At 41.6% G+C, this 13,970-nt stretch overlaps 1 protein-coding gene across 1 annotated transcript; it reads right to left on the minus strand.

Annotated features, from left to right (window-relative positions):
* Positions 1-2,389: 2,389 nt before the first annotated feature.
* Positions 2,390-12,473, minus strand: dok1a (docking protein 1a). The gene is made up of 7 exons (XM_034120910.1): positions 12,348-12,473; positions 9,492-9,567; positions 7,346-7,479; positions 7,152-7,262; positions 6,930-6,999; positions 4,142-4,314; positions 2,390-3,978 (listed from the first exon to the last, which is right to left on the minus strand). Exons 1-7 carry the CDS (start codon positions 12,402-12,404, stop codon positions 3,055-3,057), a joined length of 1,545 nt encoding a protein of 514 aa, XP_033976801.1. The 5' UTR covers positions 12,405-12,473; the 3' UTR covers positions 2,390-3,054.
* Positions 12,474-13,970: the final 1,497 nt, after the last annotated feature.

Raw genomic sequence — 13,970 nt, forward strand, 5'->3', positions numbered from 1 at the left:
TGACGACAAGTGTCATTGATTTTGTGACAAACGAACGTTTTCGTAGTTTGACGAGGCAATTAATGGCAATGATAACTGTCTAATATGGCTATCTTTTTAGCTAACTTACCAATGTGGCTAACATCTGCAATGTACATTTTGTCAATAATTATTTATATTACTGTACTATTACATGTTAATAAAATATAAAGTTAACTATCAAAGAAATCACATAAACTCAAGTATAAAGAAGAGACCATGTTGTAAGAAAACACTTAACAGATAAACTACTTATTGATCATGAAAATAATAAAAGAAAAGTATCGAAAAAGAATCGGAATCGCAATTCTTGATTTGGTATCGGTATCGAAACCAAAATGTTGGTATCGTGACAACACTATCCCATTGAGATCATCGATGTCTTTTTCAAGAGAGACCTGTCCAACATGGCAGCAAGTAGGTTACAACATGAACATAAAACAACAGATAGCACAAAAGGACATCGTATTTACAGGGCTACATTTACATACCTAGAGACATTGACAAGTACCAACAGTATATATCTCGCCCTGTCAATAAGCCTCACCTTCTTGGCAACAACTGTATTGTTTTTGAAGTGGTGGAGAGACAATGCACAGTTTTACCCACTGCTGTCACCCATGGACAAAGCATATCTCTCTGTCCCAGCAACATCAGTACCAAGCAAGAGAGTTTTTTCCACAGCAGGGGATATTGTAAACGCCCAAACATCCCAGCTTCTACCTGGAAATGTGGGCATGCTCATATTCCTAAAAACCTGTCTGATGATGCTGAGTGAGTGAGTTAGTGAGTTTGAGTTGAGTTACTTGAAAAACTAAAGTGAAACTTGACTTATTTTATTGCAGGGTCTGATTATTATATTGTTGACACTTTAAAATACTACTAAAATGCTGTACAAATCAGATTTATTATTCAATAAAGAAAAAATGTAAAATCTCTTTTTTTTCATAATTTATTTTCTTCTTTATTTTTCAATATCGCGATAAATATCGTACCGTGGACTTTTTATCGCGATATTATCGTACCGTGAATTTTTGGTATCGTTACATCCCTAACAGACACACCTAATAATAACCCATGCCTATTGCGCCATGCAAATGGCGCATCACAGTCCCCGGAATATAGCATAACATGAATATTCTCCATGAGGGGACAAAGGCTGGGAACAATACAAACCTGCCGCTGTGAAAAAGTAGAGACGAAGGTCACACTTTGTCCAGCGATAAAAGAGGGGGGAACAAGGGCAGCTCTCTGCATGCTGACAGGCAGGAGAGCGCAGGGTGTGTCAGAGAGGAATGGGAGACATCCCTCAAATAAAATTGAATGAACGAACAGGGGGAAGACCAAGATGCAGCAGTGCAAAAGTCTTCCACTGACAAAACAGCTGAGCTGCCATCTCCTTGGATCCGGAGACATGACGGAGCCACAGAGAGGGCAGACAAATCACTCACCCTTTTTGCTGATGTCAGCGCTAAAAGTAATGCTACTTTGGCTGACAAAACTTTAAGGGGAACCTGATCTAAAGGTTCAAATTGGGCTTTACTCAGTGCACGTAACACCAAAGCCAAGTCCCACTGAGGCGCCAGTGTGCGTGACACAGGTCTGAGTCTCCGTACTCCTCGCAGAAAACGGCCCACGGTCTGCTTGACAGCGTACGCTGTAGGCATGGAAACCAGGACGCTCCTGTGCGCTCCGGGGCTATCAGGACCGCTGATAGCCGCTTCTCCCGCACTCGGTCCGGGAATCGAGGGGTCAGCGGGACTGGTGAGAAAATATACCTATAATATATTGATGGAAAACAGTATAATAGGGGACCTTTAAATATGTTATAGGAGTGCACATTTAGTATATCTGTAGGGGAATTTTGTGTAGATATGTAGGCACAGGATGTCCGAATTTGTTTAATCTACAATATGTTGCAACTGTTAATTTTTTAGGAATAGCACTCTGGATATTAAGATGTCCAGCTAATAACCCTCTTGGTTCAGCCAGAGACTCCAACGGAATACAATTGAAACATTGAAGATTTGCAAGAAGTAATTTCAATTGGTTTTAAATACTGTATGTATATACCGTATTATTATTTTTTTAATGTAAAAAATGATGTAACTTTAGCTGCCACAAGTGAATTGGCTGTATTTATATAGCGCTTTATCCGACCGTATTACCCACAGCCACGGTCAGCTACAAGTGAAAGTTGGATAATAGTACAAACTGAATTAAATTAAACTACTGACTCAGAAAATACATACATTTTAAAGAGCAAAATCGATGGGATACTGGTCATACCAGACTGCGTAAGGCTGTAACCACTGAATGTATTGAATCAACCAACACTTCATTTTATAGTGTTATTATTATTATTTTATTATTAACTTTTCATTCATGAGAAAATTGTGTTTTATTTTTCAGTTACATAGTTTATTGTTAATTATATACTGTGAACAATGGGTTGGATTGTATGATTTTCACATTATATACAGTGTAAATGGTATTGGTGTGTTAGTGGTACTACTTTGAACCCAAACTACGGAAATTCATATTTATACAGAAATATTTATACACCAATATACAAAGTTTATTTAAAACAATCCGACTTTTTCATTGTAAAAAGTCTCATCTCAACAGAACAACATCATTTACTTATAATATACTTTGAAATCTATGGCATTACAAAATGCTATCCTGTTTCACTGGGTTAAAACATACTGACTATAGTGACCTCTGTTGCCCGCTGCCCATCTCTGCTGCATGCTAGATGTTCCAGGCCATTAGTTGCTACTTGTATCACACCCAACTGTCAGCGACAGAGTTGCATTGTGGGTTGAATGGTTTCGCAGCCCCCTTTTTTCTTCAGAAATATTAAATAATAGTTTGTATACAGTATACACACAACAGGAAGCACAGCCAGGCAGTATAATGCAAACTAGTTGCAGTGTTTTTCAACTCCCATGGTCTCTGGCAGTCATTGGACAAAAATATGTCAGGCTACATAGATGTGGTTTTGCCATTTGAGTATAAAGCTACAATAACTTATCAAATGATGCCCAGGTTTTCGTATATGATATCATCATTTTCTGTGCTCATACTGTCAGTAAGAGAGGAAGAGGACGCAGAGCAGGAAGGGGTGGTATTCCAGGATGAAGAAAGTCTAAATGGTGGTTTTGTTTTGCAGACTTGAGCATAAAGGTGGGCATATGGGTCAGGTTTGCTTTCATTTGTATGAGACACTGCCTCCTTCTTTCTTATTGGCTCAGCATAAATGGGTTCATCACTGGCAAAAGGTATACATTTTCCTTTGCGCTGAGTGACAGTATCCTGGACCAGATGGATTTTGTCGTACACCTCTGAGTAAACAGACTCTGGTTGATGGGTGGTAAAGCAGGGCTTTTGAGCAGAGGAGTTAATGGGGGTGACAGATTCTCTTAAACCTGGGGGTTTGAGGGGTAACACACATGCAGGGTCTACATACAGAGCCGTTGCCGATGGCATTTTTGGTACAGATTGCATGCAGTCAGCAGGGTCAGCATATACAGCTTCTGATTGGCCACCAAGTGGAGCTCCGCAGTGACTGTTATGTGTGGGTACCAGTGGAAGGGGCATCAGTGTGATAGGAGCTGGCTGCACTGACACGCTCTCTGATGAACAAACCGATTCTCCCTGGGCATGTGCACTCTCTTCTGAAGCAGCAGATTTACTTTCCTGTGCCCTCACTTTGTTCTCCACAACGGCAGCCATAAAGGTCCCATCTGGTATTTTGGGGAGAGGGGAATGAGCCCCTATGCGGGTCACGATAACTTTCTCCCCCTCTTGGTTTTGGTTGCTGAGATGCACCGTTGAAGTCTTCGATTTGATGGTACTCTGAATCAGGGAGAATATTTTCTCAGCCTGCTGTGTCTCAAAGCTGAATGTTCCTGGACCGGAGTTACAGCGTCTACCTGCTTCAATGGTTAAGGCCAGCTGGTAAGAAAACACAAGCATGTTTTTAGCATGTTCATGTGAAAGCAAAGCAAACAAATAAAACACACCTATTCTTATTGTAAGTGTAATTGTATAATTTAATCGACACCCTGTGAGTTGTTAAAGGTAACATAAGGATTGTTTATGATCCTGAGAACCTTACCTTATCTTTTCCATATCGTCTCAGCAGTTCGTAGGGCCATTCTCTAACAGTGTTCTTCTTCTCTGTTTCCCTCAGTAGCAGTGCCTCTCGCCCCACCTGCAGCCAATACGCCCCCTTCAGGCCGCAGCGCGACGCCGCGTCAGTCCTCTGAACCGTCACCCAGAACTCTGAGGCTGGAAACAAAAAGAGGAAATATTCTTTGTCATTGCTCTTCAAACAAATCAAATATTATTTATTACAGTAAATATATAGCAACATTGGGTAACTGGCAACTGGCATGAATGCAGGTATTGTGAAAACAAGTAACCTAAGTTAAAGGTATTAAAGTATAAGATGCTTGCCAAACTCATAAGAGGTAAGATGATGTACCTTGGAGGTGGATATCAACGGTTTTGGTTGATTTAAAACCACAAAGTTTTGGCTTTTAAAATATGACACTTTTAATGCGATATTCAGACGATGAAAACATTTCTCACCTACAGTGACCCCGAGTTGGGTCAGTGCTACATCCTGATTGATCAACAAGTTCGAAAGCAAAGAGCCACGCCTTAAAGAGGTCCAGGATGTTGTGAGGAAATCAAGATCTGGCTCAGCGCCAGGCCCAAGTCCAGTCCTGTACAAGGTCAACAAGAACTGTCCGTTGTTACCAAGACAGCTGTGGAAGATCCTGAAAGTCATCTGGAACACCAATGAAGGCCCTTATGGATGACCTGACTTTCACCATCGACTCAAGCTGGAAGATTCTGCAAGGAATTGATTGCCTGATGGGCAAGGATGAGGTTCAAGCCTGGAAAATCAACGTGGCTGGTGCTGAAGAAAGATAAAGTCATGGATCTGTTCTGTTTTTGTCACGACTGGAGGGCAGAGTACAGAAGACCCTTCTTTGAATTCAAAATCCTTTATTGGCGGAACTGGGCCAGGCTCTGTATCAACGCCCTGGACTCCAGCACGTGCAGAACTCTGCTGCTAGGGTCCTCCCTCATACCAAGCCCTGCAGCACCCCCACCCTCCGTCATCTCCACTGGCTCCTGGTCAAGTCCTGCATCCTCTACAAACTCCTCCCGCCTCCCGACAACTGCGGTCCTCTGATACAGGTCAGCTCTCCATCCCCCGCACCAAACAAAAAACCTTTGGCAATAGGGCTTTCAGCGTCGTGGCCCCCACCCTGTAATCAGGACCGCTGACTCAAAAAAGGACTCCAAACACATCTGTTTGTCAAGGCTTTCAGCCTCAGTGAACTCCCCCCTCTACATTTCTGTTATTTAAATCTTATTTTCTCGCCCCTGTGTTGTGACTGTTTTCCTTTAGTCCACCACTAAATTTGAGTCATATGAGTCACCATGAGTGTAGAAATCCTACCGGTGAAACAGGAGCCCATAGTCTCCAACTTCAAATACATTCAAATGTTAGAGCTAGTGAGGGCGGCAGTCCACTGTTTGTGTATTTGTAATTTTGAATTTGTCACTTGAGATTTGCATTTCACGAGCATATTAAACTAACGTTAAATTAACCTCCGCTACACAAACATGATCTAACAACGTTTGTCTCTTAATGCTTGTTTATTGCAGTATTTAGCTTCTTACACTTGACTGGGTGAAGTCGTCAAATGATCTGTGCACAGTATGCATCCACGTTATCACAAACAGAGCTGACACTCACTGAGTCTGAAAACCATGACGAGTCCGAAACCGTTTGCTGTTTCGCGCTGTGTGGAGTAATGCACTCATTCAGTCCGCTCACCGAGTCTGAGTCTGCTGTTGACTCGTGCATGGTGAGTCAGGATCTCTGGATCTGGTACGGTTATGGCTCTGAGTCCGCACGAGTCTGCTATGTTTTGCACAGTGAAGGAAGTTCCCTTGATTCAGTCAGTCAGGATTTGCGAATCTGAGTCTGCATGATGAGTCTGGGTCTCTGCATCTGCTATATGGTTACGGCTCTGAGTCCGCACAGTGAGTCAGGATTTGCGAATCTGAGTCTGCTGTTGACTCGTGCATGATGAGTCTGGATCTCTGGATCTCTGGATCTGCTACGGTTACGGCTCTGAGTCCGCACGAGTCTGCAGGGAGTTTCACTGATCTGTGTCCACTCCCCTGAGCCAAACGATAACTTCTGGCAGCTATCCTACTGGCTAAAGGCTAGGCAGATGGACTGGGGTACGTTGTAATGTGATTTTAATTCAATTCAATTCAATTCAAGTTTATTTATATAGCCCAAAATCACAAATCCTATTTGTCTCAGAGGGCTTCACAAGTCAACAAACAAAATTGGCAATGTCTATTTTACATGCAAGGAGAGTAGCAAGTGAAGCAAGTTATAGATTTAATTTGTACGCCACCAGGTGTAGGACTCAAAGGACTCGGGTTAATGGAGAGGGGAGACTAGTCACTCCCAGCTCAGTACTAGGATCCGGGTTAATGATCCGGATGAATCAGGACTCACCCATTTCTACCCCCTATTGAAAATCTGAAATCTGAAATCAGATCGCTCAGTAATTCTGCAAAGCTGCGTGTGCATTAATGTTAGACTCCTTTCGTGCTTTTGCAACTGATAACAAAGATTTTACAGGGGAGTGAAGTGATATGTTTAACAACACAGGGGTTCATTTTTCTTTCATAAGACTGATCATGTCTAAGTTCAATCTATGGGCTTTTTATCGCACCATTATCATGTCAAACATTCAACTTTTTACAAAGCCTGTTTTCATTATGAAACATTCCTCTACGGAGGACCCAGGCCACAGTCTTACAAGAAGAGGAGAAGATAGCAAGCATAGGAACAGAAGACTTACCTTCATCTACTGAGGCGTATATATGGTTCTCCTCCATTTGAATCTGAGTAGAACCTGAGCCGTCACCTTTCTGAGATAGTAGAGGGAAAAACAGAGGTGAAAAACAGGCAGACAATGTATACAAAGTTATTTATATACTAGCTAGAAAATATGGGTACTTATGGCCTCAGTTAAAAATGATTAAGGCACTAACAAATGTTGTCATTTGGGTTTGGCTCTAACCTGAAACGTGCTGGGACAAAGTTTTTCGACCCACTCCACGCAGTCGTCTTTGAGCGCAGCAAACACCATGGTCCTGTCCCGCGTCTCCACACAAAATGCTGACATGTTCTCCTGCAAACAGCACAGAGAGTGGCTTTAAGGTATTTCAATAACACTGATACATGCAAACATTATACACCATCAGAGAGGCTGACCATGGGACAGGCCTCAGCGTTGGGGGGGAGTCTGAGGACACTGATCAGCTCGGACAGTTGGACCACCTTCAGCTTCCTGTCCCCATGAGGCTGGTGGTGTCTCCTGACACCAGCCACATGTTCGCCTCCAGCACCTGCAGGACAGACAATGTTCAAACAGACCCAGGATTACGATATTAAGATCACTAACTACAAACACATCATCTTCATTTATCTAAATTTAAAAAGAAAATTGTATTTGCTCCTTTTAAAAACATTAAATGAATTGCCCTTGTCCATTGGACAGCTAGGTACCAACCTAATTGAAGATACAAAATGTGTGTTTGTAAAGAAAAAATGTGTGCAGGCCGCATGTTGACCTGATTCAAAACCGCCCCCGACCTTATTCTGTACAAACTGTGAAGTCCACTGAGACAAATGTAACATTTGTGATATTGGGCTATATAAATAAACATTGATTGAAACATTGACCTCTACACGACCCCTCCATTTACGCGTCCGCGCCGAGGGTCACCTCATTAAGTGCCGTTCCAAACCAACGAGTTCACTTTGTGACGGAGTGGGTAGGGTGTGGTTTGGAGCTGGGCCTAAAAGTCTGACACTATTCGGACATTCTGACAGTTTGACCTCTCTGACCTCAGGAGGACGTTTCCTGGGTGTGTGTGTATAGGGTTAGTCCACAAAATCAGGGGTCTGGGGGTTTGGCCGGGCGAACAGGTTTGCCTGGGATGGAGTCTCACTCTCACACAACACCTGTATCTTAAGAGGTTCTGATGGAGTCACTTGACCCCTGGTTGATCCTGGCTGTCAGTGAGTCCAGCTGGACATGACTGAGGCCATCTCTACAGCCTTCATCTTTTCCTTCTTGCTCCTCTCCAAAATAGATGAGGTTGTTAAACATTTAAAACGTAAGACAATCAAATATTTCAAATTTTAAATGTAGAAAATGGTAATTGTAAACTAAAAACTGTAGGAACAGATAGTGCTGCAGTATGAATCCTGCCATATGAACATATGTTAGTGCACATCATACAGAGGGGAGTCTCTGCGGCTCTCTGTGACAGCAGCTCTGTCCGTGCTTTAGTGTGGGAAACTGCACTTAATGCCGATCGTTTAGGTATCATGTTATAATAAACCCTCTGATTTCTCATACCAGTTTGTCATGTATTTCTCCATCACAACACCACATGTGTATTTGTCCCCCAAAATTCAAGTTAATACTGATATTTTAACATTGTGATTAATAATGATTAATCTTATATTATTGTGATTCACGCCATTACTATCGATTGACACCACTACTACATTCAAGTTCCAAACATAGAAACAAACACTAGAGGTCGACATTTGCATTTGTATGTCTTCAGCTGGGCCTGCTATGGTGTGTGTGCGTGTGCGTGTGCGTGTGCGCGCATGTGTGTGTGTGTATGTGTATGTGTGTGTGTGTGTGTGTGTGTGTGTGTGTGTGTGTGTGTGTGTGTGTTTGTGTGTGTGTGTGTGTGTGTGTGGGTAAAGAAGACAGCGAGGGATACAAGTGAAGCTCCTTCCTTCTCCTTCCTTGTTAATCCACACAGCTCTTATCATGGCAGTCACTTAGACACTCTCTTGTCAGCGTCTAAATGGACTGCAGTCCTCCTGTGCTCACGCCCCCGCCCCCCCGTCTCAGTTGGCATCACGTCCTGGGGGACCCACACCAGCGGGCGTCCCACACAGGTTAGCACCACTGCCTCTTCACCTTCCTGCAGCTGTTCTGTCACTCAGTCTAATGGCTGATTCATGTTTTCCCTTTTTGAACTATGCTCTGCCTTAGTTATGATTTTAAAACTCAATTCCATGTTACTCTTTGTACTTTGAGTATATGCACACACTTTATGTGAAATGTGTATGAGTAAAGCCTGCCTGTGACATCACACAGATGACATTGTGCAGATGTTTCTGCTTAGCTTACATAACACTATCGACAATTCTGGGCTCTATTAAAGCTGCAAACTCGCTGCTCTGCTGCTGGATACATGTCCCGCCCCCCTACTTTGACTTCTAGCAACACATGGACAGAGTTTACTGTATACAATGAGCCTCAATGTCTTAGAAATCTATTTAAATTCAAAGAGACAAACAGTGAGAGAGGTAAAAAAGGAAAGTGTACCTCCCATATCCTGGATCTCAAGGCGACCCCCCCCACTGCAGGGAGGAAACAGAGACAACCACACCGGCTTCCATTTCTGCGAGGAGAGAGAGACGGGAAAGCAGATGCTGGTTGTGACAGCTCAGGATCACACAGTCCAGCATCTCTGTGGCACAGCGTATCATAACTCTACCTCATGAGGGAGTGTAACATTATACATTGGGTTACATACTTTACTCATCCTGCAAGTCTACCTTTTCCTCCTGCAGACTACAGCACCCAGGTCAATGATGTTTACGGATTTTCAACAGCAAATTATAAAAATGCAAACAATAACAATATCTATTAACATTTTATTGTAACGTTTAGAATGTTGAGTATGCATACATTCATATTAAAAATAATATTGAGGAGAGCTAAGTGTCCTTATAAAATGTAATGTGGTGCGACCATGTTTTTTCTTAAAGATAACTCATTGTTTAATAGAGATTTTGTTCAAAGTGAATTTATATTTTTGTTATATTTTAGGGGTACCCAACCTATAGCTTTTCTCTGCGAATGTGCTTATCAGTGACTTTCGACCCCCCCCCCTCATGTGACACAGGGAGGTCCACATGAGTCCCGTCCTCTCTGTCCCACTGTGAGGACAAACATCACCTTACCCAGTCCAGGGTTCCTGCAGGTTTCGCCAACTCAAATTTAAGACTTTTTAAGACCTTTTTAAGACCACTTCGAATAGAATTTAAGACCTATTTCACGGCAAGAAAGTATGAAGGAAAATTGCTATGAAAGAAGAAATACGTCCCATAATTACTTACAAATCAAATGTATTCATGTTCAACATAAGAACAATGACTGAACATAACAGCATAACAGTACAGAACTGTGTTAGCCAAAAAGTGTGTATGTGTCTCTGTGTGTGCGTGTTAGGGCTGTGCAATTAATCGTATTTTAATCGCAATTACGATTTTGGCCTGCCACAATTACAAAAACAACATAATCGAAAAAAACTATTATTTAGCTTTGCACGGTTGTGACCGTGCACTACAACATATTTGATCTAATTAATTTTAGTCTAATTTATTTTTATTTATCATATTTATATATGTTTAATAGCTTGTGGAAGTGCGCTCCAAAATATTTGTTGATCTTGTTTATTGGTATTTATTATTTTGATATTATTTATTTAAATATATCATTTATTTAATTTATTTTTGTATTGGTTTTTCAGTTGAATTATACGTTCAGGGTAATCAACAGTTAAAAAGATACTGTTCAAATTATTATTTGTTTTAAAGTTCAATAAATGGATGTTTTCAAAGTCAATGAATAATCTTATTTAATAATCGTGATATCAATTATTGACCAAAATAATCGTGATTATGATTTTTGCCATAATCGAGCAGCCCTAGTGTGTGTGTGAGAGAGAGAGAGAGAGAGAGAGAGAGAGAGAGAGAGAGAGAGAGAGAGAGAGAGAGAGAGAGAGAGAGAGAGAGAGAGAGAGAAACAAGAGCTATATTCAGAGCTCTGCTGCCTTGGCTACAATCTTTCATCGTTGCTGTTGTATGATTGGTGTTGAGCTACGGTATTTAGCGTCTACAGCACCTCCGCTTTTAGGGTTGACGTAGACCCAAACGTCGCCCGGAGGTCCAACGGTGTTGTTGCGGGAGCTGCTGCACTAGCTAACGCTGCACTAGCTAACGCTACATTAGCAAAACAAACGCTAATTTCTTTTGCAAAAGGTGCAGCGGGCTTCAAACCCGTTCCCCTCCACTGGTTTCAACCAAGCACTAAATTCGATGTTTTCCAACCAAATACGGTTGAACTTACACTTCCCCATATTTATTTGTAAGTAGATTCGAAGAGACATGAGTTTCTGACTGCCGCTAGCTGAAGCTTGGTTGCTAGGTTACTAGCTGGGTGTTCTCCGTTAAGGGGCCGGGGGAAACAAAGTTAGTGATTATTGATTCCATGTTGATTTATTTCAATACAAATTGTTGGGGGGAACTGAAAGGCTCTTACCGTACTGGTTACTTTGCAGCCCGGACATTTCCCCCAAAACACATTTTAGACGCGATCGCAACACAGAAGTACCTTTCAAATCCCATCATTTTTAAGACCTTCTAAATCATATTTAAGACCTTTCTTATTTTTTTGGTCATATTTAAGACCTTTTTAAGGCCTTAAATTCAGATTATCAAATTTAAGACTTTTTAAGACTTTTTAAGACCCCGCGGGAACCCTGCCAGTCTTCCTTCAGAATGTATCACTGCTGTGAAGGGACAAATGTTACGGTACCATATACATCAATTACTATTACTCAACATAAGTCATATATACTTCATGTTTCATGTACTGCAAGGTGATGTAGTGGATATTTACATTTCTTTACCAGTTTCCGGTTATGTGTGAGACGGTTGAGTGTAAGACTAAGGTTTGGGCACTGGATCAGGTGCCTCTGCCCTGAAACGCAGCAAGTGTGAGCTGTGTGTTGGGGGTGCTCAGGAATGTGCAGCTTGAGTTCTGTTTCAACTTGTTCATTTGGATTCCTGCTCTGGACTCTCCTTAGCTACAGGGAGCTCACATTTGTTCCTTCAGATAACTGTAATCTGATTCAACTTGGACAGAATGATACATATGGACGTTAAGTCGGTTGAATACACAATGCAATAAACAATGCAGTATTATCAGCCAATCAGATGGATTACCGTTTACCAAGTCAGTTTTCACGCTCCTATGAGGTGGATATGATTATATTTTTAAGAATGTAAACGTAACACAAAGGAATTACTATCCGCTGCTGGTAAACATGCAGTAAAATTAATCCTATGTGCTGTCCCAGGCTGAGAAACAGATATGATCTGTATATGTACTCACTTTGCCAGCTTTGTGTGGTTGGAGGTAAGCCTTCCCTGTTTTGGTCTCAGGGTCCATCTGGAAACAAAAATACTTCAAATCGGATAGAAAGACGATGAGGTTTCCTTCTTTCGTATGGTGAATAAGAGAGAGGGGCGTGCCCACAGTGAGACATTCTTGAAATATGATCCTCACCTGAAACACACGTAGAGGTGCAGCTGTGAGTCAAAAACACACACACACATACACTCTTTCATCATGGCGGCTCTGAGACCACAGGTCTGATTTGTTCCTGCCAAACCTTTAACCCTTAGACATCTACTGCGACCATCCATCATCGGCTGAATTAACCAATTTAACTGCATGAATATGTATCCGCTTAAATGTTTGGTTACGGATCCACCTGTGTGGCGGTGAAGGCCACAAAGACTCTGGTCCAGTTTTGTACAGTATTCAGGGTGACTTTTAACAAGGCTGATGATTAACAGGCTCAACTCCAGCAGGCTGAAACATTTTCTGCAAAGCACAAAACTACTCTTGATGTGAAGATTGGTAATGCAATAGAACTACTAAACAACAACTTGTTTTTCTTTTTGAAGAATTGTTTTGGGCAAGCACTGCCTTTATTTAATTGTCTGTGTTTGAAAGAGGGAGATAGAGGGGATAACAGGCGGCAAATGGTCCCAGGCTGGATTCAAGAAACTGAAACTGTTACTAATTACTTGGAACATGTAAGCTGGAGAGGTCAGTCCAATGAAGGTAGAAACTGTAAGGAAAGCTTTCCTTTAAGCTCTCGTTTGGTTTTAACAACTGAGGAAATTAACTGGCAAATTACATTACATGACATGTCATTTGTTAGACACTTTTATCCAAAGCGACTTACATACATTCAGTACTGTGGACTCTCCTCACAGGAGCAATTTGGGGTGAAGTGTCTTGCCCAGGGACACAACGACAGTGGGGTTTGAACTTGCTATCCCCTGATTTGAAGTCCAGCACACTATCCACTGAGCCACAGCCTCCACTCCAAATTAAACATAAACATATATTTATATATAGTATATTTATTAGTTTAATTAAAACTGGATGACTTGTATATGGAGGAGATGTCAATATATACCCAAAGATAGACTTGATACTGGTATTTTAGTTATAGGACTATTATCTGAATAAAGTACACACAGACAGGCTTCTCTTCTCATTAGTGATACATCTGGATCCTGCTTGTTCTTGCTGACATATGGACTTTTTCTATGCCGCAGAATCTTAATCTTAATGCTCAAGGTGATGATTTGCACAATTAAAATGTACCGCATTAATGAGGTCACTTTACCTTATGGCCTTCTTTGCTCGTGTTACCTCTTGGTTCTTAATCACAAAGTTATTTAAAGTTCCACAGGAAGCTCAGCTGTGAAAGAGCTGTTTCTGACCAGGATGCTGAATCCTGGCACCAGGGGAGGCAGAGAGGACACACCTTAATCACACATCTCGGGGTGTGCCAAATGTGCCACTTCTGTTTAAAAGCAGAATTGTAAGAATTGCTTACTAGTAAGATGGCGCAATGTGGATGGCTAGCAACTCTGCATTTTTTTCATTTTACTTCAGTGTTTGTTTACATTTCGGTGTGTGCTTTTAACTTTGTCC

This window comes from Trematomus bernacchii, unplaced genomic scaffold (genome assembly GCF_902827165.1).
Source record: "Trematomus bernacchii unplaced genomic scaffold, fTreBer1.1, whole genome shotgun sequence".
Lineage (NCBI taxonomy): Eukaryota > Metazoa > Chordata > Actinopteri > Perciformes > Nototheniidae > Trematomus > Trematomus bernacchii.

Coding starts and splice junctions, on each gene's coding strand:
- dok1a (XM_034120910.1), bottom strand. CDS start 12,404: ATGGACCCTGAGACCAAAACAGGGAAGGCTTACCTCCAACCACACAAA. Junction 7,480..9,491: donor TGAGATCCAGGATATGGGAG/GTACACTTTCCT, acceptor TCTGTCCTGCAG/GTGCTGGAGGCGAACATGTG. Junction 7,263..7,345: donor ACGCTGAGGCCTGTCCCATG/GTCAGCCTCTCT, acceptor TGCTGTTTGCAG/GAGAACATGTCAGCATTTTG.